The sequence below is a fragment of the Python bivittatus genome, unplaced genomic scaffold, assembly GCF_059951505.1.
Source record: "Python bivittatus isolate LINGU-HERP-01145 unplaced genomic scaffold, Pbiv_v1 ctg000350_np1212, whole genome shotgun sequence".
Lineage (NCBI taxonomy): Eukaryota > Metazoa > Chordata > Lepidosauria > Squamata > Pythonidae > Python > Python bivittatus.
This window is the reverse complement of record NW_028277074.1, coordinates 2,574,190-2,592,015: the sequence shown is the minus strand read 5'-3', so window position 1 is coordinate 2,592,015 and position 17,826 is coordinate 2,574,190. Positions and strand designations below refer to the sequence as shown.

Sequence of the window (17,826 nt, the reverse complement as noted above, 5' to 3'; positions counted from 1 at the left end):
CCCTTGAAGACAGTTCAAAAAGACCATCATTTTTTCCCTGAGCATATTCCAGAGTAGTGCTTACCTAGATAAATGCAAAATGTCATGTTCAAATGTCCAAAAGAATTCTGTCACAACAGGATTTAAGTTTTAAGTCTTGATTGAACTTGGACAGCTGCATACAGAAAATCTCCAGTTTAAACCCTTTTCCATGACAACAAGGGACTGCCCATATTCCACATAAGGAAAGTTTAAGACACAGACACGTTTATGACATACTAGGCTTTGTATGACTCAATTCATCTTAGCAGGCTGTCAGCTATTGTCTTTTAAATTATTTCTGTTGTGTTTGAGGCTTGAATTCTTTCATGTGATTCTAATATTATAAATCTAAGGGGTTTTCCCCTCACTTTTTCTGCAAAGCATACTATTTTCTAACACTTTCACTTTTAAAGTATAATGTGACAGTTGTCTGTTGATAAAAGTTCAACCTTAGTAAATTTCAGAAGGTGTCTCTGGAGTCAAGATCACTCACTTAACATCTCCAACTGATTCTCTGATAGATGGTCAGCCAAAGCAACTAGATCCTGAGAAGGAATAATTATTTCTTCAACAAAAGCTACATTCTCTGGGTCTGAAACAACTTCTTCAAACATTACAGTCAACGCAAGATTGAACAGAGAGAAAAGGATTGTTTCTTATGTTTTTAAGGCACATTATCACTCCAAATTTGTAAACATAATAGAAAAGAATTCAATTACCATTTTTGCTTCTAATGAAAATAAAATATTGTTTTCAACAGCTCATAGAGGGAAAAAGAAGCAAAGGATGACAACATTTTGCCATTCCAACCTGAAGATGAAGCCATGTGAATCTTTATTTAAATTGAAGTTGCTGGACTGTTAAAAGAACCAATCTCAGAACAGTTGGTTTGAGATCCGAAAGTGGAGGACATTTATGTTAGTAATTTGACATTGTCTGATTTCTTTCTGATGGCTCTGAGGCTCACTGAAGTTTCTGAACTTCACAAAGGGAGGAATTGATTAAGATGGTCTGCCATGGGCATGTTATGGATCCAACTGGTTTCCAGTGGTGCTTGAGGAATTTCCTAATGATCTGATGGGCAGTTGTATGTACAGTAGACCTGGTTGATCTCTGGTACACAGAATAGGTAAGGGTGCTAGCAAGATTACCCAAGTGGCCTCTCTCTGGCCACAGATTCAGGATATCTCACAGGGGAGTTCTGGCAGATAAATCAACATAAGAGATATCTATTTACCAATGACTGAACTGACCACATGTATAAACCCAGATCTGAACCTACACTGTGGTGATAAGGATGGTGAAGCTCAGTACGTCGCTGTTCTTATTGAGTCCATGTAATGTTGCCTTGTGGCACTATTTAAGGTGACCCAGTCATTTTGGGGAATGATGAGAAGGAAGTTTATGCAGGGTGCTATAACATGCTTGCAAGAGGTTTGGTGAATAAATTTATTCATATTCACTTATAGCTGGACACATCACAGACAGACACTAATGAGAAATCTGAGCCAACATCTTGCATCTGGGATTCTTTTGAACCTTTGAAATTTGAGAAGTTGACAGTGATCCTGGTAGTATGAGCTCAGCTCCTTATAGGCTGGGTCCTTGTCCCTCCTGGCTTCTTTCATGTCAGCCTTCCAAGTAGATCAGACAGGGAACTCGACAAGATGAACTAATTCTACTTTATTGTAAGGCTATGTTAACAGAATCTTGCAAGTCTGAAAGTACAAATCTCCCACCATTCCTTTTTACCACCTGATTAGTTAGGGCATATCCATTCTAAGTTTCTTGCTCTGCCCATTATTCAGTTGCGGGCTCCTCCTCCTTTTATGTGATCATTCCCTAGGCAGTATCTCCTCCCATCCACCCACCCCCTTCCCTGATCTTACAAGGTCACTCTCACATTCCATTCCATTTCAGCTGCCAAGGAGGGAACAATAATGTGCTCCACTTGGGGCTGACTTTGAAGACTTCAGAAACTTCAACTGATTCTAAACGCAGCTACTTGCTGATGAGTAAGAATCATTAACCAGAACATGCCCTATATTGCAGGTGCTGCATATCTGCCCAATAAGTTTTAAGTACAATTCAAAGTATTGCTGATAAGCATAAAACCTGTTATAGTTTGCATTCTTGTTATCTTTGGGATTGTGTATTCTGGATAGAGACAGTTCATCCTATATGTCTGACCTGGGAAGGGATACTTCAGTACTTGTTACCCTGAGGTGTGGAAGAGATGGGGCTCAGAAGCAGATCTCCCCAGTAGCTGACCTGGCCATACCGAACATTCTACCCTTTGAACTCAGGATGGCCTATTCTCTGTCCTAATTTAGGAAAGCGGTTAAGACTAACCTCTCCCACCAGGATTTCACTGGGTAGATTCTTAAATATGATAGCTGCTATGTATTTATCCTGGTGCTGTGATTTAAAGTGTGTGTGTGTGTGTGTTTATCCTAGAATGCTGTGTTTTATAATTGGGATACTTCCACATTTTTTTAGTGTGAGCCACCCACAGTTTATAATTAGAGAGGTATGAGATTAGTTAAACAAGCAAATAAATGTCCCTAGTCACCTTCATACATCTGAGTGTTCAGATGTACAAAAATAATTACAGCCATTTATTCAATTGTAATTATGCATGCAACAAGATTGCAAAGACCAACCTTTTGGATCATTCAGCTGAAAGGAACATTCTTGGCCTTCAGGCATTTTTGCATTTGTGTGTGTGTGTGTGTGTGTGTGTGTGTATGTCTGTCTGTCTGTATAACAAAGGGAGAAATCCCTTGCTCTAGATTCTGCTGCTTGAACTTACTGCTTAACAACAAGACTGAGCCAAGGTCAAAATACTGAAATAATTAGGTCTATATAACACTAGTTGTTTCACATATATTGCCCTCATTTCCTGCTTATGTTTGATTGATTTCTGGAGAACAAGCTATTAGGCCTTTGCTATAAAGTAGAAGAGTTTTATTTTTATCTCTATAATATTCAAGTTTGGAGACTGAAGGCCATTCCAAACCCTTTTTCTCCTGTAAGTACTTCATGGTCAATTAAGTTTTGGAGCATTAATTGTCTCGCTGAAATATCCCACCTCTTTTTAGCTTGAATTTCTTCACTGACTGTGGGGCATTAGCTGGCAAACCAAGAAAAATCTCTGCTAGGACTGACCTAACAACCCATACAGTGCATGTATGGAGACTTAAGAGTATTTCTGAGTAAAATAATTCTCCCAAGTATAAAATGGAAACCTTAACTATTTTCCAGAAGTGTATGGAAGCTGTTGTTTCTGCCAAAGGAGCTGTTTCAAAGTACTGACTGAAAGCTTGTCCAAAACTTTGCACCTGCCATATTCACAATTTTCTTATTTTAAATCTGTAAACAGTTGCACATAAATAGTAAGCTTACATTCAAACATCTTTAAAGAAAGATGTTCTTAAATTTATATTATGTAGAGCTTATGTCAATGCTACATGGTAAGGATTAATTGAAACATACAATTTCAGCAGGGATGCCTAAACTGTACAACTGTATATAGAATTATTTTCTGCATACCCTTATGCTGAACACATGAGTTTGTGTGTTGTGGGGCTGAGGGAGGATTTGCAACACTCAAGTGTTAAGCACCATAGATACAATCCCAAAATCTTGGTCAACTTAATGTACCTCAGTGGTTTAGTAGGAGGGTAAAATTAGAGGGGAATTACTATAGTGTGGATGCCATCTTCAGTTCCTGGAACAAAGCCAGGTTAAACATGAAACATATAAACAGCAAATATTACTAAGCTACTTTTTACCAGTTACACAATAATTTACTCACTAAATAAATTAAGATGCTATCTGTAATTAATAAAACATTGAATGTCAACTACTGCTACTGAATGAATCTAGAAACTTTTTTATCAATTATTTTATTTAACTGCTTGATGTGACGGATTACCACTATTCAGCTTGGATTAATTGTCTCTGGCCTGTCCTTTATAACATGACATTTCCTTGCTGGCTACTTCATCTGATGATTAGACATTCATGTAAATATATGAATTCATGCTCAAATTTTGTTTTTCTGTTCTCTATCCATTCTTTGGTAAGTTTAGTTTAGTAACTGTTGTCCTATTGAAAAGGAAAACTTTGCAGCTTTATAAATAATAATCTTACAATTACTCAACATACCAGCTGAAAAATAGGGACTGATTATAATCTACATTTTTAGCAGCATTGTTAAATACTAAGTCGTTGACAAATTTACAGCCACTTCATACTGCAGCTTAAATCACTTCCAAAATCTAGATCTGCTGTAAGTAGTCCACTAATTTGTGTGATTAAATTGAAAGTTTACCTCAACTCCTTTAATAGGGTTGCCCTTGAAGGGCATCTGAAAGTTGCAGCTGGTTCAAAATGCAATAGCATGGGCAGTTGTGAGTGCTCCTTGATCAACTTTTATTACACCTCTGATCTGCGAGCTGTGTTGTTGCCAGTTCAATCCAAAGTGCTGGTAGTTTATCTATAAAGCCCTTCATGGCACAGAGCCATATTTTGAGGGACTGCCTATCCCCATTTGTGTCTATTTGTCTCATCAGATCCGGCAGGATAGGCATGCTATGGATCCTGTCTATGAAAAAGTGCCATCTGGCAGGACCCAGGAACAGAGGTTTTTCTGTTATGGTGACCACTCTTTGGAACATCATCCCCTTGGAGATTAGATTAGCCCCGAACCTATTGGCCTTTCATAAGGCCTTGAAGACTTCATTATATTATCAGGCATGGGGTTCAGAACATATGGCAGAGTCCATGAGTTGGTATGTTGATGGTTGTTTGTGGATTTATCTCAGATGCCAATTATGTGTTTGTTATGTAGTTCTTTTAATTGTTCTTAGGTTCTCTCTCTCTCTCCCTCTCTCTCTCTTTTTTGTATAAATTGAAATAACAAACTCCAGTGATCAGTACTACTTATACTCTGTGTTGTACACCCTTTCCTTTTTAAATGTTGTATCTAGGAAAATGACATTTTTTAATTCAGTTAAGCCAGAAAAATTGCTTAAAAAGATTAACACGCTGTTTGGCCTAGAGAGAAAAGATCCAGAAACTGAAAATCCTATGGCATTAAGAAAACAAACTCCAAGTGTACATTTTAGATGAACCTTAAGGTTCTACACTGGTATTACATTGGAACATATAAAAGTACTCTTTAGATCAGTACTGTATCTCTTTATTACGAAATATACTAAACAGCGTGCAAATATTACAGTGGGGAGGAAAATGATAATACCCTGTCATTACAGTTCATAATTTATGCATAGTTTTACTCCTTTCAAAATGTATGTAATGGGTTGCTTTTAAACTTTTTAAAAATTCTACTCTGTACTGACTTTGGATAAGACATTTCTTTAAGTACAGTATTTTGTACATTTCAGACAACAGCTTATGTATCACTGTCCTGTATATGTACTGTATGTTTCTGACAAAAATAAGATAAAAACAGATAGGAACATGTAGATGGTGGCAATTAAAATACACTTGGTTTGAAGATCCAACATGCTAGATATATTAACTTTATACTATGCACATTTAAACTAACAAATCTTGCCTCACAAAGTCCATAATAATGGATTGGCAAAGGATGGTTGTATATCCTGGAACAGTAAAACTTTAGGAATATATGTTTAGAATAGGTAGATTTTACCCATGACATCATATTCACATTAAAAAGACACTGCTAATTATACTCAGAAAATGATAACAGGGTTGTTATAATAAATAATGTATAACAAAACTCATTATGATGAACTTAGGCCCACTGCTTTCACAGTAGTGCCTTCATGGCATACTGTGATCTAGAAAACTGCAGATACCACACAAAAGTTGTGCCTATTTTATTATGCAATCATTTAAACATGTGCTAAATCACATTCCCAAATTCACAGCTAAAGGCAGCCTTTCCCTTGAGTACAAATTATTAAACATTGAATATGTGTAAGGCACTTCGTTGGACTCTAAATGCTACCAGGTTCAGTGAAAATTGCACTTATTTGGGGGAAATTCATCACTTGACATCAAATATGGCTAAGCAATGACACAATACAGACTAAAATTGAAAAAAAAATTGTGATTTAGAACATTTTACAATATGTTATGCAAATTACACACACACACACACTCATTTGCATTTCATAGGTTGGTCAGAATGTTTAAAAAGTCTGTGCTTAGGCAATTCTACTTGCAATAGTTAGCAAGAGGGTATCTACAGACTGCCATGCAGTTAGCCACTGAACACTTGAATCTTTAATTCCATTATCCAGTAACACCTCATTTCTGCAGCAGAAATGGATTCAATATTTGCCTTGCAACATACTGCATATTACAAACTTGCTGTTGTTAGGGCTGACTTTTAATGGTATTGTACTAAATCTGTTTTCAGTTCACCTAAGGAAAAACAATCCTAGACAATACCTGTCTTGACAATTGATGTACCATTTAAATAATGGCAAAGGGATATATATAAATTTGTATGGCAAGGGAAAAAAACATGAGCTAAATATAAGGTACTACAAGATGCAAAGGAAAGAGGAGGATTGGACTGACCAGATTTGAAACTATATTTTGCTGCTTGCCGTTTAGTTTGGATGAAAGAATGTGTGTTATTAAGAAACAGGTTATTGGATTGGGAAGGTCATGATTTGAGATTTGGATGTTGTGGATATCTATGGTATGATACAGCTAAGGTGAGTATAGATTTTAAAAATAATTATATCAGACAGGCTACTCTTAGTGTATGGAATAAATATAAATTTAGGTTTTGCCCAAAAACACCTTTGTGGCTTTCAGCGCAAGAATAATTTTATAGACGAGAAATTATAAGTAAACATAAATGGTTAACCTACCATGAAGTAGGTAATTCTACCTACTAGAATTTTCTTAAGGGGATTGTAAAATGAAATCAAGAGAAGTTTTGATAACAGAAGGATATTCTTGTCAATGGTTTTCTTACATACAATTATCAGAAAGGTTTAAAGCGGATAAAAGATTTTATGGTTTTGAACAAAGTAAAACTGAGTTTGAATAGAATTATGTACTAATGATGACCATGTTATTGCTAAAATGTATAAACTTTTGCTGAAATATGAGACAGAAGAAGAACATGTGAAATAATGTATGATAAAAAGGGCTATAAATTTTGGCTATAATATACAAATGGATTAATGGGAAAATATGTGGTTGAAAGGAGTGAAGTTTACATTATGTTCTAGCCTTAAGGACAATTTTTATAAAATGATGTATCATTGGTATTTGTCACCATAGAAACTGTCTAGAATGTGTAAACGTACTTCAAATCTTTGCTGGAAATGTGAACATGAAAGGACATTTTATTATTTATCATGTTTGGTAGTGTCGAACCTTTCCACTTTTGAGCAAATAATAGTTTGGTGGACATGTAAAAAAGCCAAAAAATTTTGGATACAAATACATACGTTAATTAAGGAGGTTAAAGTACAACTGAAACCAGAGACTTTTCTTTTGGAACTAATGGACAGACAATTAGAAAAAAGTCATGGCACTTTGTTTTTATATATGACAACTGCAGTGAAACTATTATTTGCTCAAAAGTGGAAAGGTTCGACACTACCCACAATGGAGGAATGGCTAGTGAAGATGATGGAACTTGTAGAGATGGCTAATTTATTTGTATTTCAAATTTAGTCCCCACCCATCTCACTCAGATTAACTTCCTTGATTAGAGAAAAAACAATATCTACATTCATGGCTAACTGGAAATGCTTATAGACTTTTTGCATGAAACGGGAAAAAAATCCACTTATGATTTGTGGTTTTGATGATTAGAAAAAAATGGATAACAGAAAAAAGTGAGCCTTTTTTGTAATCATAGAGTAAGAGTTAATTTTGTACTTGTACTTGCTGCAAAAGAAATTGGAAGCTTCTTTTTCTTTTTGCTCTCTCTTTTTATACTTTTTCTTACTTCTTTCTTCTTTTTTCTTTCTTTGCTCTTTTTACTCTTTATTAGTTTGTGTTAGCTTTTATGTTCTTTGTAAAATCTTTAATAAATTTACATTAAAGAAAAAGAAAAACAATCTATGTATACATAACTTTTATAAGAAATACAAACCTTGAATAGCATTGTATCATGCTGAACAATGTTTTCTAGGAATGATCACGTAAGATTAAAACATTAAGTAGGTCAAAAAGTTTCTATACAAATTAATTTTATTCCCATAGAATGACTGTTTATTGGAAAGCCCAAGGATCCTTACCACTGACAAATAATAGTATGGTAGCTCAATGTATGAAATACCTAGAAATCCATACTACAAACTTTAAAACTACTAGTAGAAACAGCCCAAAACAGAGTTTGACCATTTACAAGTAAGGGATACTTATAAATCAGTTTTACTCTCTGTACGACTCAGAATTCAACTTCTATGATATGAAATGCACTGTTGGCAATGGTCAGGTCAGTCCCACCTCAAGTAAGGGTATTCCATTCCAAATTGGGACCACAGCATACAGGAGGATAAAGCTTAAAATCTTCTGCAATCCTAAGTAATAATAATAAAAAAAATCTCTGAAACTGCAAATACTAATAAGGGTACACACATCTATGTGACCTTTTCTGCTTCTGGTCATTTTTAATGAGGTAAATTTCATGTTTTTCATGACATGAAATTTCATGTTTTTGCAACTGATTTAGTGCAACATGTCCAATACTATGCAGGCAATATATTTAGAAGAAATCTTCATTGAATTCTGTAGAAGTAATTCTGCTTTGGGTGTAATGTTTTGAAAGGAAATTATATTATTGAAAGTTACTTCTTAGGTGCAAATATGTGTAACCAAATTGTTTCAGAAATTTATATTTCCTGAATAGAACCAATACTATTCAGGCTATCTTGAGTACAGGTAGAAAGTAGGAACATAGGAATAAAAATTAATAAATTATTTAAATTAATTCTATAGAAAGTATATCTCCCTCTAGTTTTCAATACTCCCCAATGCTAAAAAATATCCAATTGTATACATATACACAAGAAGTAATGCATGAGCATTTTAGCTACAATATTAGCTAAATATTACAATATTTAGCTGTATTCTAATATATACAGACAACTTACGTTTCACAAATCAGTTGGAAGAACATTATAGTTCATATTTATTTAAGGTATAAAAAGGATAAAAAAGTCATACTGCACCCAAAGATAAAAAGCACTATTATTTATTGGCATTAATATACCAGGGTGCAAAATATTAGAAATGCGTATTGCATAAAGTTAATGATCTGTGTGTAGTAAAATGGGTTTAACAGTAGCATTTTCTTCACATTTTATTAGTTGTGCAAATGCAGCATTAAAGAACTGTATTTACAGAAAAAATAAATTAAAAAATATGTAAGAAATAATTTTAAAGCTCAGGCTTGTTCTAGTTGACCAGTCACCCTTTTGAAATGATTTTCTTTTTCTCTTCTTGAACCATATGTAAACTTACATAGAACACAATTCATGTTAAGTACTTAGCTGCTCAATTAAGTCTTCCACAGTGTACACAATAACTTTGATATCATCTTTCTCTTTCAGCCGATGTTGGCCAGATTTGCGGAGAATAACATCCACATCTCCACTGACAATATTCTCTGCAACTTTCATAGAAATCTGCCATGGGATATCTTCATCCTTTAGGCCATGAATAAGTCTTACAGGACACTTAATGGGTAGTGGACTGCTCAACACACAGTGATTTTCTGCTTCCTGAATGAGTTCATATGGCACAGAGAAAAATCCTTCTTCATTGTGTTTGGTTGGGAGTTTCCATTCACCTTTTTCTTCTATTTCTTTTTTTGCCTAAGATGTTAAACATATGTCAGGTTGATGTACTGGAAAAAAAGGCAAAAGTGCAGGAATAGCACTCCAGAGGGGATGGCTGGTGGCATTTTGTAAATCAGTGTTTTCAGATTCAGAGGCTAGCCTCCCTAGCGATCATTTTACAAACACACTAAATGTTCTCAAAATTCTCACATTTGGAGAAAAAATCTATCTACAAGCCTTTTACAAAATACATTATCTAAACTACCTACTGTAGTTCCAAACAATAGTCAAAACACACCCATGTACAATACATGAAAATCCTTTAGTCCGAATATTTCTTAGGCATGAATAACTGATCAATTTCTCTTTCCAGAGGAGGGTTCTGGCTGGCATAAAATACTACTGTATATCAACTCTAGGCTATTAGATGATACATAAACCAGGATGAATATCATCTCCCAGCAACCAAATGACTAATTTATTTATATATTTGTTTGCTTATTTACTCCTGGATGCTTACAGCAAGAAAAACACAATAAAAATATAAAAGCCAATAAAAACACATGTAAACCATAAAAGCAGTAACTATACCAGTGACCATTTGTTCCCCAAAGGCCCCTCCAGAACAGCTGATTTTAACAGCTTTTGAAAGGCCAACAATGAGGGTGCTAATCTAATTTGGAGAGAAGGGGTGATCCACAATATGGGAGCTGAAACAGAAAAAATTGCCTGCAAGCCCCAGCCTTCTTCACCCGCCTTAAATGGACCTGCTTTAAAACTTGTTGGCAGGAAGTCCATTCTAATGACCTGAGTGGCCACCTCTTAGCAGGGGAGGTGGTTCTTTAACTAGGTCAGTGCCAAGTCATATAGGGATGTATAAGTTAAAAAAAAAAAGTAGTTTGAATTGCACACGGAAATGGAACTGGTAACCAATACAGCAACCATAAACAGGTACGACTATGGTAACTTTACTTTTCTAATATATGGGCTGCCACATTTTGCATCAATTGCAATTTCCAAATGGTTTTCAGAGGCAGCCCCTCAGAGAATGCACTGCAGTAATCCAAATGGGTGCTGATAAAAGTACTGAATTCCTGTGGAAAAGGCCTCCTGCTCCACCTGCAACTGTGCACCAAAAACCCCCCTACAAGCTCCTAGCTCCATCTCTATTTGTTTGCCTATCAAACAAAAGCTCTGACTCTAGGATGATCTCCAAGTCATGGACCTGCTGTTTTAAGGAGAGTTCAGTAGTTATCACCAGAAATGCTAGAGATGCCTTCTGCCCAAAGAGCAACTTAGTTTTGCTTGGGTTCAATTTCAGTCTGTTTTGTCCCATCCAGATCCTCACAATCTCCAGAGACCAGTACAAGACCTTTATGGCAACTCTGACCTGGCCTGGGATGGAGATGTGTAGCTAAGTATCACTGGTGGTATCTCACCCCAAACTGACTTCTCTGAGAGGTTTCGTACAGATGTTAAAACAGTAGGAGTAAGATAATTGAACCCTGTGAAATGCAACAAGTTGAAGGCCCACCAACTGACCTCCCTCACTGACTGGTACTGACCCATTCAAGTAGAGCAAAACCACTAAAGCACAGTGCCTCCATTTCCTAACCCTTCTAACTGGTCCAGAAGGACCCTAAGATCAGCCCTATAGATTTAGCTCTACTCAGAGGGCTAAAAGGACTAGAAGAGGGACTTTCCCCACATCCAGGCCCTGATAAGGTCATCTACCAGAGTGACTCATGCCTTTTCTGTCATATGATTGGGTTGAAATCCAAACTGATATGAGTTTAGATTATCAACTTCCTTGACAGCACTCTGTAGCTGACACACACCACTTTCTCAAAAACTTTCCCAAGAAAGAGAAGGTTGGAGACTGGGTGATAGCTGTCCAAAATGTCAGATCTAGGGATGGCTTCTTCAGGAGGAGAGGCACCACTGTTCTTTTTAGGCTCATAGAAACATCCCTTCTTCCAATGAAGTGTTCTGTTCCCTGGAACCAACTTTTGCTCCGGTTTGTCAAAGGAGCCAAAAGGGGCATGGATAGAGCCCACAAGTGGTGGAACTCAAATAAGAGAGAACCCTCTCCATTTCATTAGAGTCCACTTGTTGAAAAAAGAAAATCAGATAATATTGCAGGGTTTTGCTCCAGGAACTATATCAAATTCTGCCCATGAAGAGCAAGATTACATTGAATCTGAGAGCTTTATCACCAAAAAGTTCCACTAACCAGTCACAGTAGCCAAGCAGTACTTCTTTCCACTCAACATTTCCCAAAGAGGAAAAGGCTATCTTAAACAAACTTTAATCATCACGTTTTACATTTTATTTATTGGCCTAGATTCTTCATTGACCTCACACCAATTCAATCCTTCTAGTTCCTCACCTGAATCACATATAACAGGAAAGCAAAGAATGATTTTATTAAAAAATAATTTAGATAAGTTGAAATGAAATGAAATTTTGTAGAATTTGAAGCAGGGTGAAGCAACAGTTCTTAGCCTAGTTATTCTCAACTTAGTTTGTGATGATAATCATGAATTACTTAAATCAAGTAAGTATTTTAAAAGGGACTTTTTGAAAACATTACCACATATATCTTATATAATAAAAAACAATTACTGTTCCTAATCCTCAAGTAGTATTCATTTCTCCAGCTGACATACACTATCTACTCCAGCTCCATAACTAGAATTGTACATTCAAGAGACATGAGGGTGTTGCATTTGAATACCAAATCTGATATTGGTTCTTACCTCTACAGGAAGTTGTTGAAAAGTTGATACAATATGGTCTGCGGCTACAGCTATTCCAACTAGTGCAGCTATTTTTTCTGGACGGGCAATTGCAGCATGAAGCATCAACCATCCACCCAAACTGGAACCAACTAAAATCTTAATATAAAAACATTAATAGCTCTTTTGTTACAGAAATAGCTCACAGACATACTATATGCATCAGTATAATAATAAAGCAAATTAATCAGATATATGATAGGACTGCCTATTAAATATGTCATTGAACACGGAATCGTATTTATGCGCAATATTTTACTCAGACCTTATTTTTAATAAGATATATGTCTTATCACAGCAACATATAATTTTAAACTACAGCTCAATAACCTAGCTTATTTTGAAAATATGAACTATGTTTAGTTAACAAGATTTTGATTACGTGCCATCAAGTCATTTTCAACTCCTAGTGACCACATAGGAGAAATGTAATGAAAAAATTAAAATTAGCTCAAGACTCTCTGATTTGTTCTTCGCTTGAGCAAAACTGTAGTACTGTGAAATTCATTCATCTATGCTTGGTTCATCTGGCACTAGATGATGGTACAATAGTTAAACCTGAACTTGTATTCCTGAGATGCTTATTATTTAGTATAGTTCCCAACCCTTCTGTGTTCTCAAAGCAGTTTAATTTAAAAGACAATTTTGTAGAAATGCATCGTAAGTGGCAATACTAACACAATAAACATTATCAATCAAAAGCTAATTTTGTAAAAGTATTTTACAAATCAAGACTATATTTGCTAGGATTACACAGTGATCCAGATTCAAGAGAGACAAAATTATCTGGATTATATGGAAGTGCCCATGTTGCATTGTCAGCAACTCCTTAAAGAATGAGTATCTCTTCCTAGGCTTATATAGAGGCATCGTCTGATTTAAAGGAATGCTGAGAATTGCTATGGGTGAGCCTAGGCATGTTCTGAACCACCTTTTTTCTTTCAAACATGGATGGCTGAACAGTCTTTATACTTGCTTCTTAAAACAGCAGCAATGATATATTCAGCTCCTATTACCCACAGAAAGGGAATATAGTAAAAGTTGAGAAAACATTATGCTTTGTTTAAAAGTAAAGGCAGTCAACCTGTGGTCCCTCTGTGAGTTCATCCAGTACTGAAAGAACATCTTTCCGCCACTTTCCTAAAGTACACTCTTTAATACTGCCTTCTGAACTTCCACAGCCTCTGTAATCAAACCTGTGAAATTAATTAAAAAAGGAGTCCAAATAAAGTTACAGTGTTTTACAAGCAGCACTCAATAGGACTACCAAATAGTTATCAAAATGAAAATGCTATAATTTGTGTTCATACAAGTTTTGCAGCAGAAAGACTCTTGACCACTCTGATGCTTGGTGTATACTTAACTGAAGTGCATGTCTGTTTCAGCAACATTCTCAGTACTATCAATCATCTTATCTCTTTGGAACATATGGGTGATATGGAGGACATGTTATTATGCAGTCCCAGTCCTAACCGGCTGAATATTTCCATATGGTGGTATTGTATGCTGTTGCTGGACCTCTTGGCTGGTTTGTCAGGGCTCTAACTTGCATCTATAGTTTATATTGTGTATACTGGAAATAATTTGGGATGTAAATGCTGGGTTACTTTAATATTAAAATGACATCTAATCCTCCCACTCCCTCTTTTAACTAATGTTAAGGAAGCTGTGAAATCCTAAACCACTGAAGGACTAGATATGGGTGAAGGACTAAATGCAGATAAGCAAATGGAAGTTCAGTTCTGTCAAGAGAGAAATACTTCTGACAAGTATTCTGATAGCACTTGAAATACTTCTAATAAGTATTCTGATACTTTCTTTACAAAAAAAGAGGTATACCACTTGCTCTGGAGTAGCATTTCTAAAACTTCTGAGAATACTCATGGATCCAGTACTGCTCCTAGAAGATTATATCTCATCAGTGGCCAGGAATGCTTTGCGCAGCTTCTCTATATCATAAAATGTATCTTTTGGGGGACAATTACAACGCTCCATGCCTTTATAATCTCTCATTTGGATTACTATGATGTGCTTTATGTTATACAACTCTTGATAGGACTTTAAAACTAAAGCTAGTATAAAATGCAGGATCTAATAAAAATATCAAAAGTAGACTGATAAATAAATCCACAAGATTTATTTATTATTATTCATTTCATTAGTTATTATAGTTGCCCACTCCAACAAACTCTTTTGGGTACCTCATAAAATCTAATACCGAGTTAAAACAACAAAAACAGACAAAACAAAATAGCCTGGATTAAAAACAGCCATTAAAACACAGTGTGACAGCCCTCCCCTGCCGCCAAACATATTGACCCCAGACTTGGGACCAAAGCCAGGTTTTAAGGGCTTTTCAGAACCTCAGGAGAGTGGGTGCCATCTGTATCACTGGGAGGCTGCTGTTCCAGAGGGTGGGGGTGGTGACAGAGAAGGCACGCTTCCTAGGTTCCACAAAATGGCAACATTTAATAGAAAGGACTTGGAGTGCACTCACTCTGTCCAAATATATCAAGTGGGAAGAAACAATGGGAGAGAGACGCTCCCTCAGATAACCAGGCCCTTGTTGATCCTACTTATACTTTACTGTCATCATTGCTAGAGATCTGTTATATGCCACACTTTCCAGAGAGGCTAGGTATAAACAAACTCACACAGCAGATAACACTGAAAGCTTGCCAGCTCCACTTTAGAGGGGCTGCAATATTTTTGCCAATTTAATGAGTGGTTTTAAATGCTTGTGTTTCTTTGTAGTACGGTTAGTTTACATATAACACCAAGATACCTGATAGGTAGACAATGGGATTTATAAATTTAACAAGAAACAATTCTAAAAGTCATATATAAATTAATAAGTAGCTCCAAATAACTAATCAGTAGTAAGTTTTTTTTTAAAAAAAACATACCTTACAAAAGCATGACCAACTGATTTGCAGTAATCTTCTAGTGCAAGTGCCTTTTCACCATTCATATTTGAAAAAATACCTGGCAGGAAGACAACTCCTGGATTCTTGCCTTTCAGCTTATTATAAGCTAGTTTGGGTTGATCAGACCGGTTAAGCAAACTGTGTGATGATTTCTGTCTGCAACCTAAACAAAAGATATTTGCAAACCACTCATATTTTGGGGCAGACAGTTCTAAAATACATTTTTTATGCAAGTAAGCAAGAAACTGACACTGGCTAGGTTCACATATTAAGGCTGAGATTGACAACCTTTAAACAGGGAATCACTACACAAAGCTTGTGACGTGGTTTGGATTCCCAAACAGTTTGGGATGACATGGTTGTAGCTGGGAACATTTGAGGAGAACATTCTGGTTTATAATAATAATAATTTATTAAATTTATATGCCACCCAACTCCCAGTGACTCTGGGTGGTTTTACAATTCCCACCTGTTTCAACCTTTCAAAAATCTAAAAAGTAGCGTATTTGTGAGATGAAATTAATGTGCTAATGCCTGGCTTCAAACTAAATAGGTGTTTATGAATATCTCTCCTGAGTTAAAATGTTTTTGTGATGCTGCCACAAAGACATATTTCATTAAAAAAAAATGCTTGAAATACATTATTTTGGGGGGGCTTTAAAACAACTTAACGAGCACCCTCCCTTTCACCAAAGAAAGAAAAAGGTCAGAACAGGTTTGGCACACATCCCAACAAGTCACAAAATTAATCAAGTGTGGGGGTCCACCAAAGAACACTATGTAACAGAGGATCTGAAAATGTCCAATAAACTTTTGCCACAAACTAAAAGCTAACCAATGCACAATAAAGAGATATTTTGGAATAAGCGAACATGGGTTACTGATTTACTAGTCTACATAAAAACAGGTACAATTCAGAGTTAACATACTTAAAAGTTCACTAATTTCAATGACTGAGACAAAGACATGAATTAAAAACTCTATTCTTATGAAACCAGGGTTTTCATTTTTTAACACTTTAGATATATTGCAAATGCAAAGGATGGAATTGTAATTTCAGATGAGAAATTAAGAAACAATGATTTGTGGCAGTTTTACAGTGTAATCATAAACCATTTTTCCTTCTTTGTAGGGGTTCACAGGGGAAGGGATACTGATAGTGACTTGTGATAGCCCTTTCCAACTTCATCCTTCTGCCTTGCCCTCCGGAAATGTTAGACTACAATCATCTAATCACCTTCAGCGAGTGTGGCCATGCTAACTGGCCATTCCGAATGTTGCAGTTAAATACATTTGAGAGCACTTGTGTGAATAAAAAGGCTTACATCAATCAAAATGTATGTATTACTGATATTTACTGTTAACAGTAAAACAGCGCAGATAGACTCAGACTTACAATAATGGCACAATGTAATTCAGCATTATTTATGTATCTGGGCAGCATGTCTACAAAAAATACTTCTTTATTTATATATATATATATTCATATATATATGAAAAAATAATAGCACTCTTTAACATTTTCAATGTCTGAGGTGGCCATATGATGAAACGGGTTAAAAAGAAATTTAGACTTGACTGAAAGAAAGTCTAGTAACTCAAGCTCAGTGTTTGGAAAAAAGGCTATTGGTGAAGTTTTTGGAGGCCACCATGATGGAAAATGACATATATTTTCTTCTATTGGATGACGTATATGTAAAAGAGAGGTGCAATTCCTTCAGGTTTTAATCAGCCATCAATCGTATCCTGTTATCTTAGCTACAAAATAGAGTAAATGCAGGCGTCTCTTCGACGGCTGCCCTTTCTTCCATTCGGCCGGCGGGACGAAGCGGGATCTCAAGGATAGCCGTTCAGGCCACTCGCCTCATCCACTCCGCACTTACCCAGCAACTGAGGGTAGCCTAAGACCGTCCTATGGGCTACAGCCGAACCCCATTTTAGCAACCCCCGCGAAAATACTCTCGCAACGTCCGCTACTGCCATATCCCTCCTGCCCGACGGCAAAACTGGCACACGCCTTTTCCTTCGGCTGCTCTGCCAGCCAGAGAGCATGCGCAGGAGGAGGGACAGGAAGCGGCAATTACGCATGTGCATGCGCCAAGTGGGTACCGCTCTTGCCTGTAGAACAACGAAAACCGCTTTTGTCTCTATGGTTCGTATCTCTATGAGATACATAGAGAGACAAGTTAGGTTTCCCTATGGTTATACAATATAGATCTTCCAAGTGGGAGATTTATAAATTTATTCTGACAGGTCTGTTCTTCGCAAATT

At 36.2% G+C, this 17,826-nt stretch overlaps 1 protein-coding gene across 1 annotated transcript; it reads right to left on the bottom strand.

The window, feature by feature from the left end:
* Positions 1-8: 8 nt before the first annotated feature.
* ABHD10 (abhydrolase domain containing 10, depalmitoylase) lies at positions 9-17,610 on the bottom strand. Its single transcript, XM_007423798.4, has 5 exons — positions 17,439-17,610; positions 15,535-15,718; positions 13,713-13,824; positions 12,590-12,727; positions 9-9,866 (listed from the first exon to the last, which is right to left on the bottom strand). The coding sequence occupies exons 1-5, from the start codon at positions 17,605-17,607 to the stop codon at positions 9,531-9,533; spliced, it is 939 nt and encodes a 312-aa protein (XP_007423860.2). The 5' UTR covers positions 17,608-17,610; the 3' UTR covers positions 9-9,530.
* Positions 17,611-17,826: the final 216 nt, after the last annotated feature.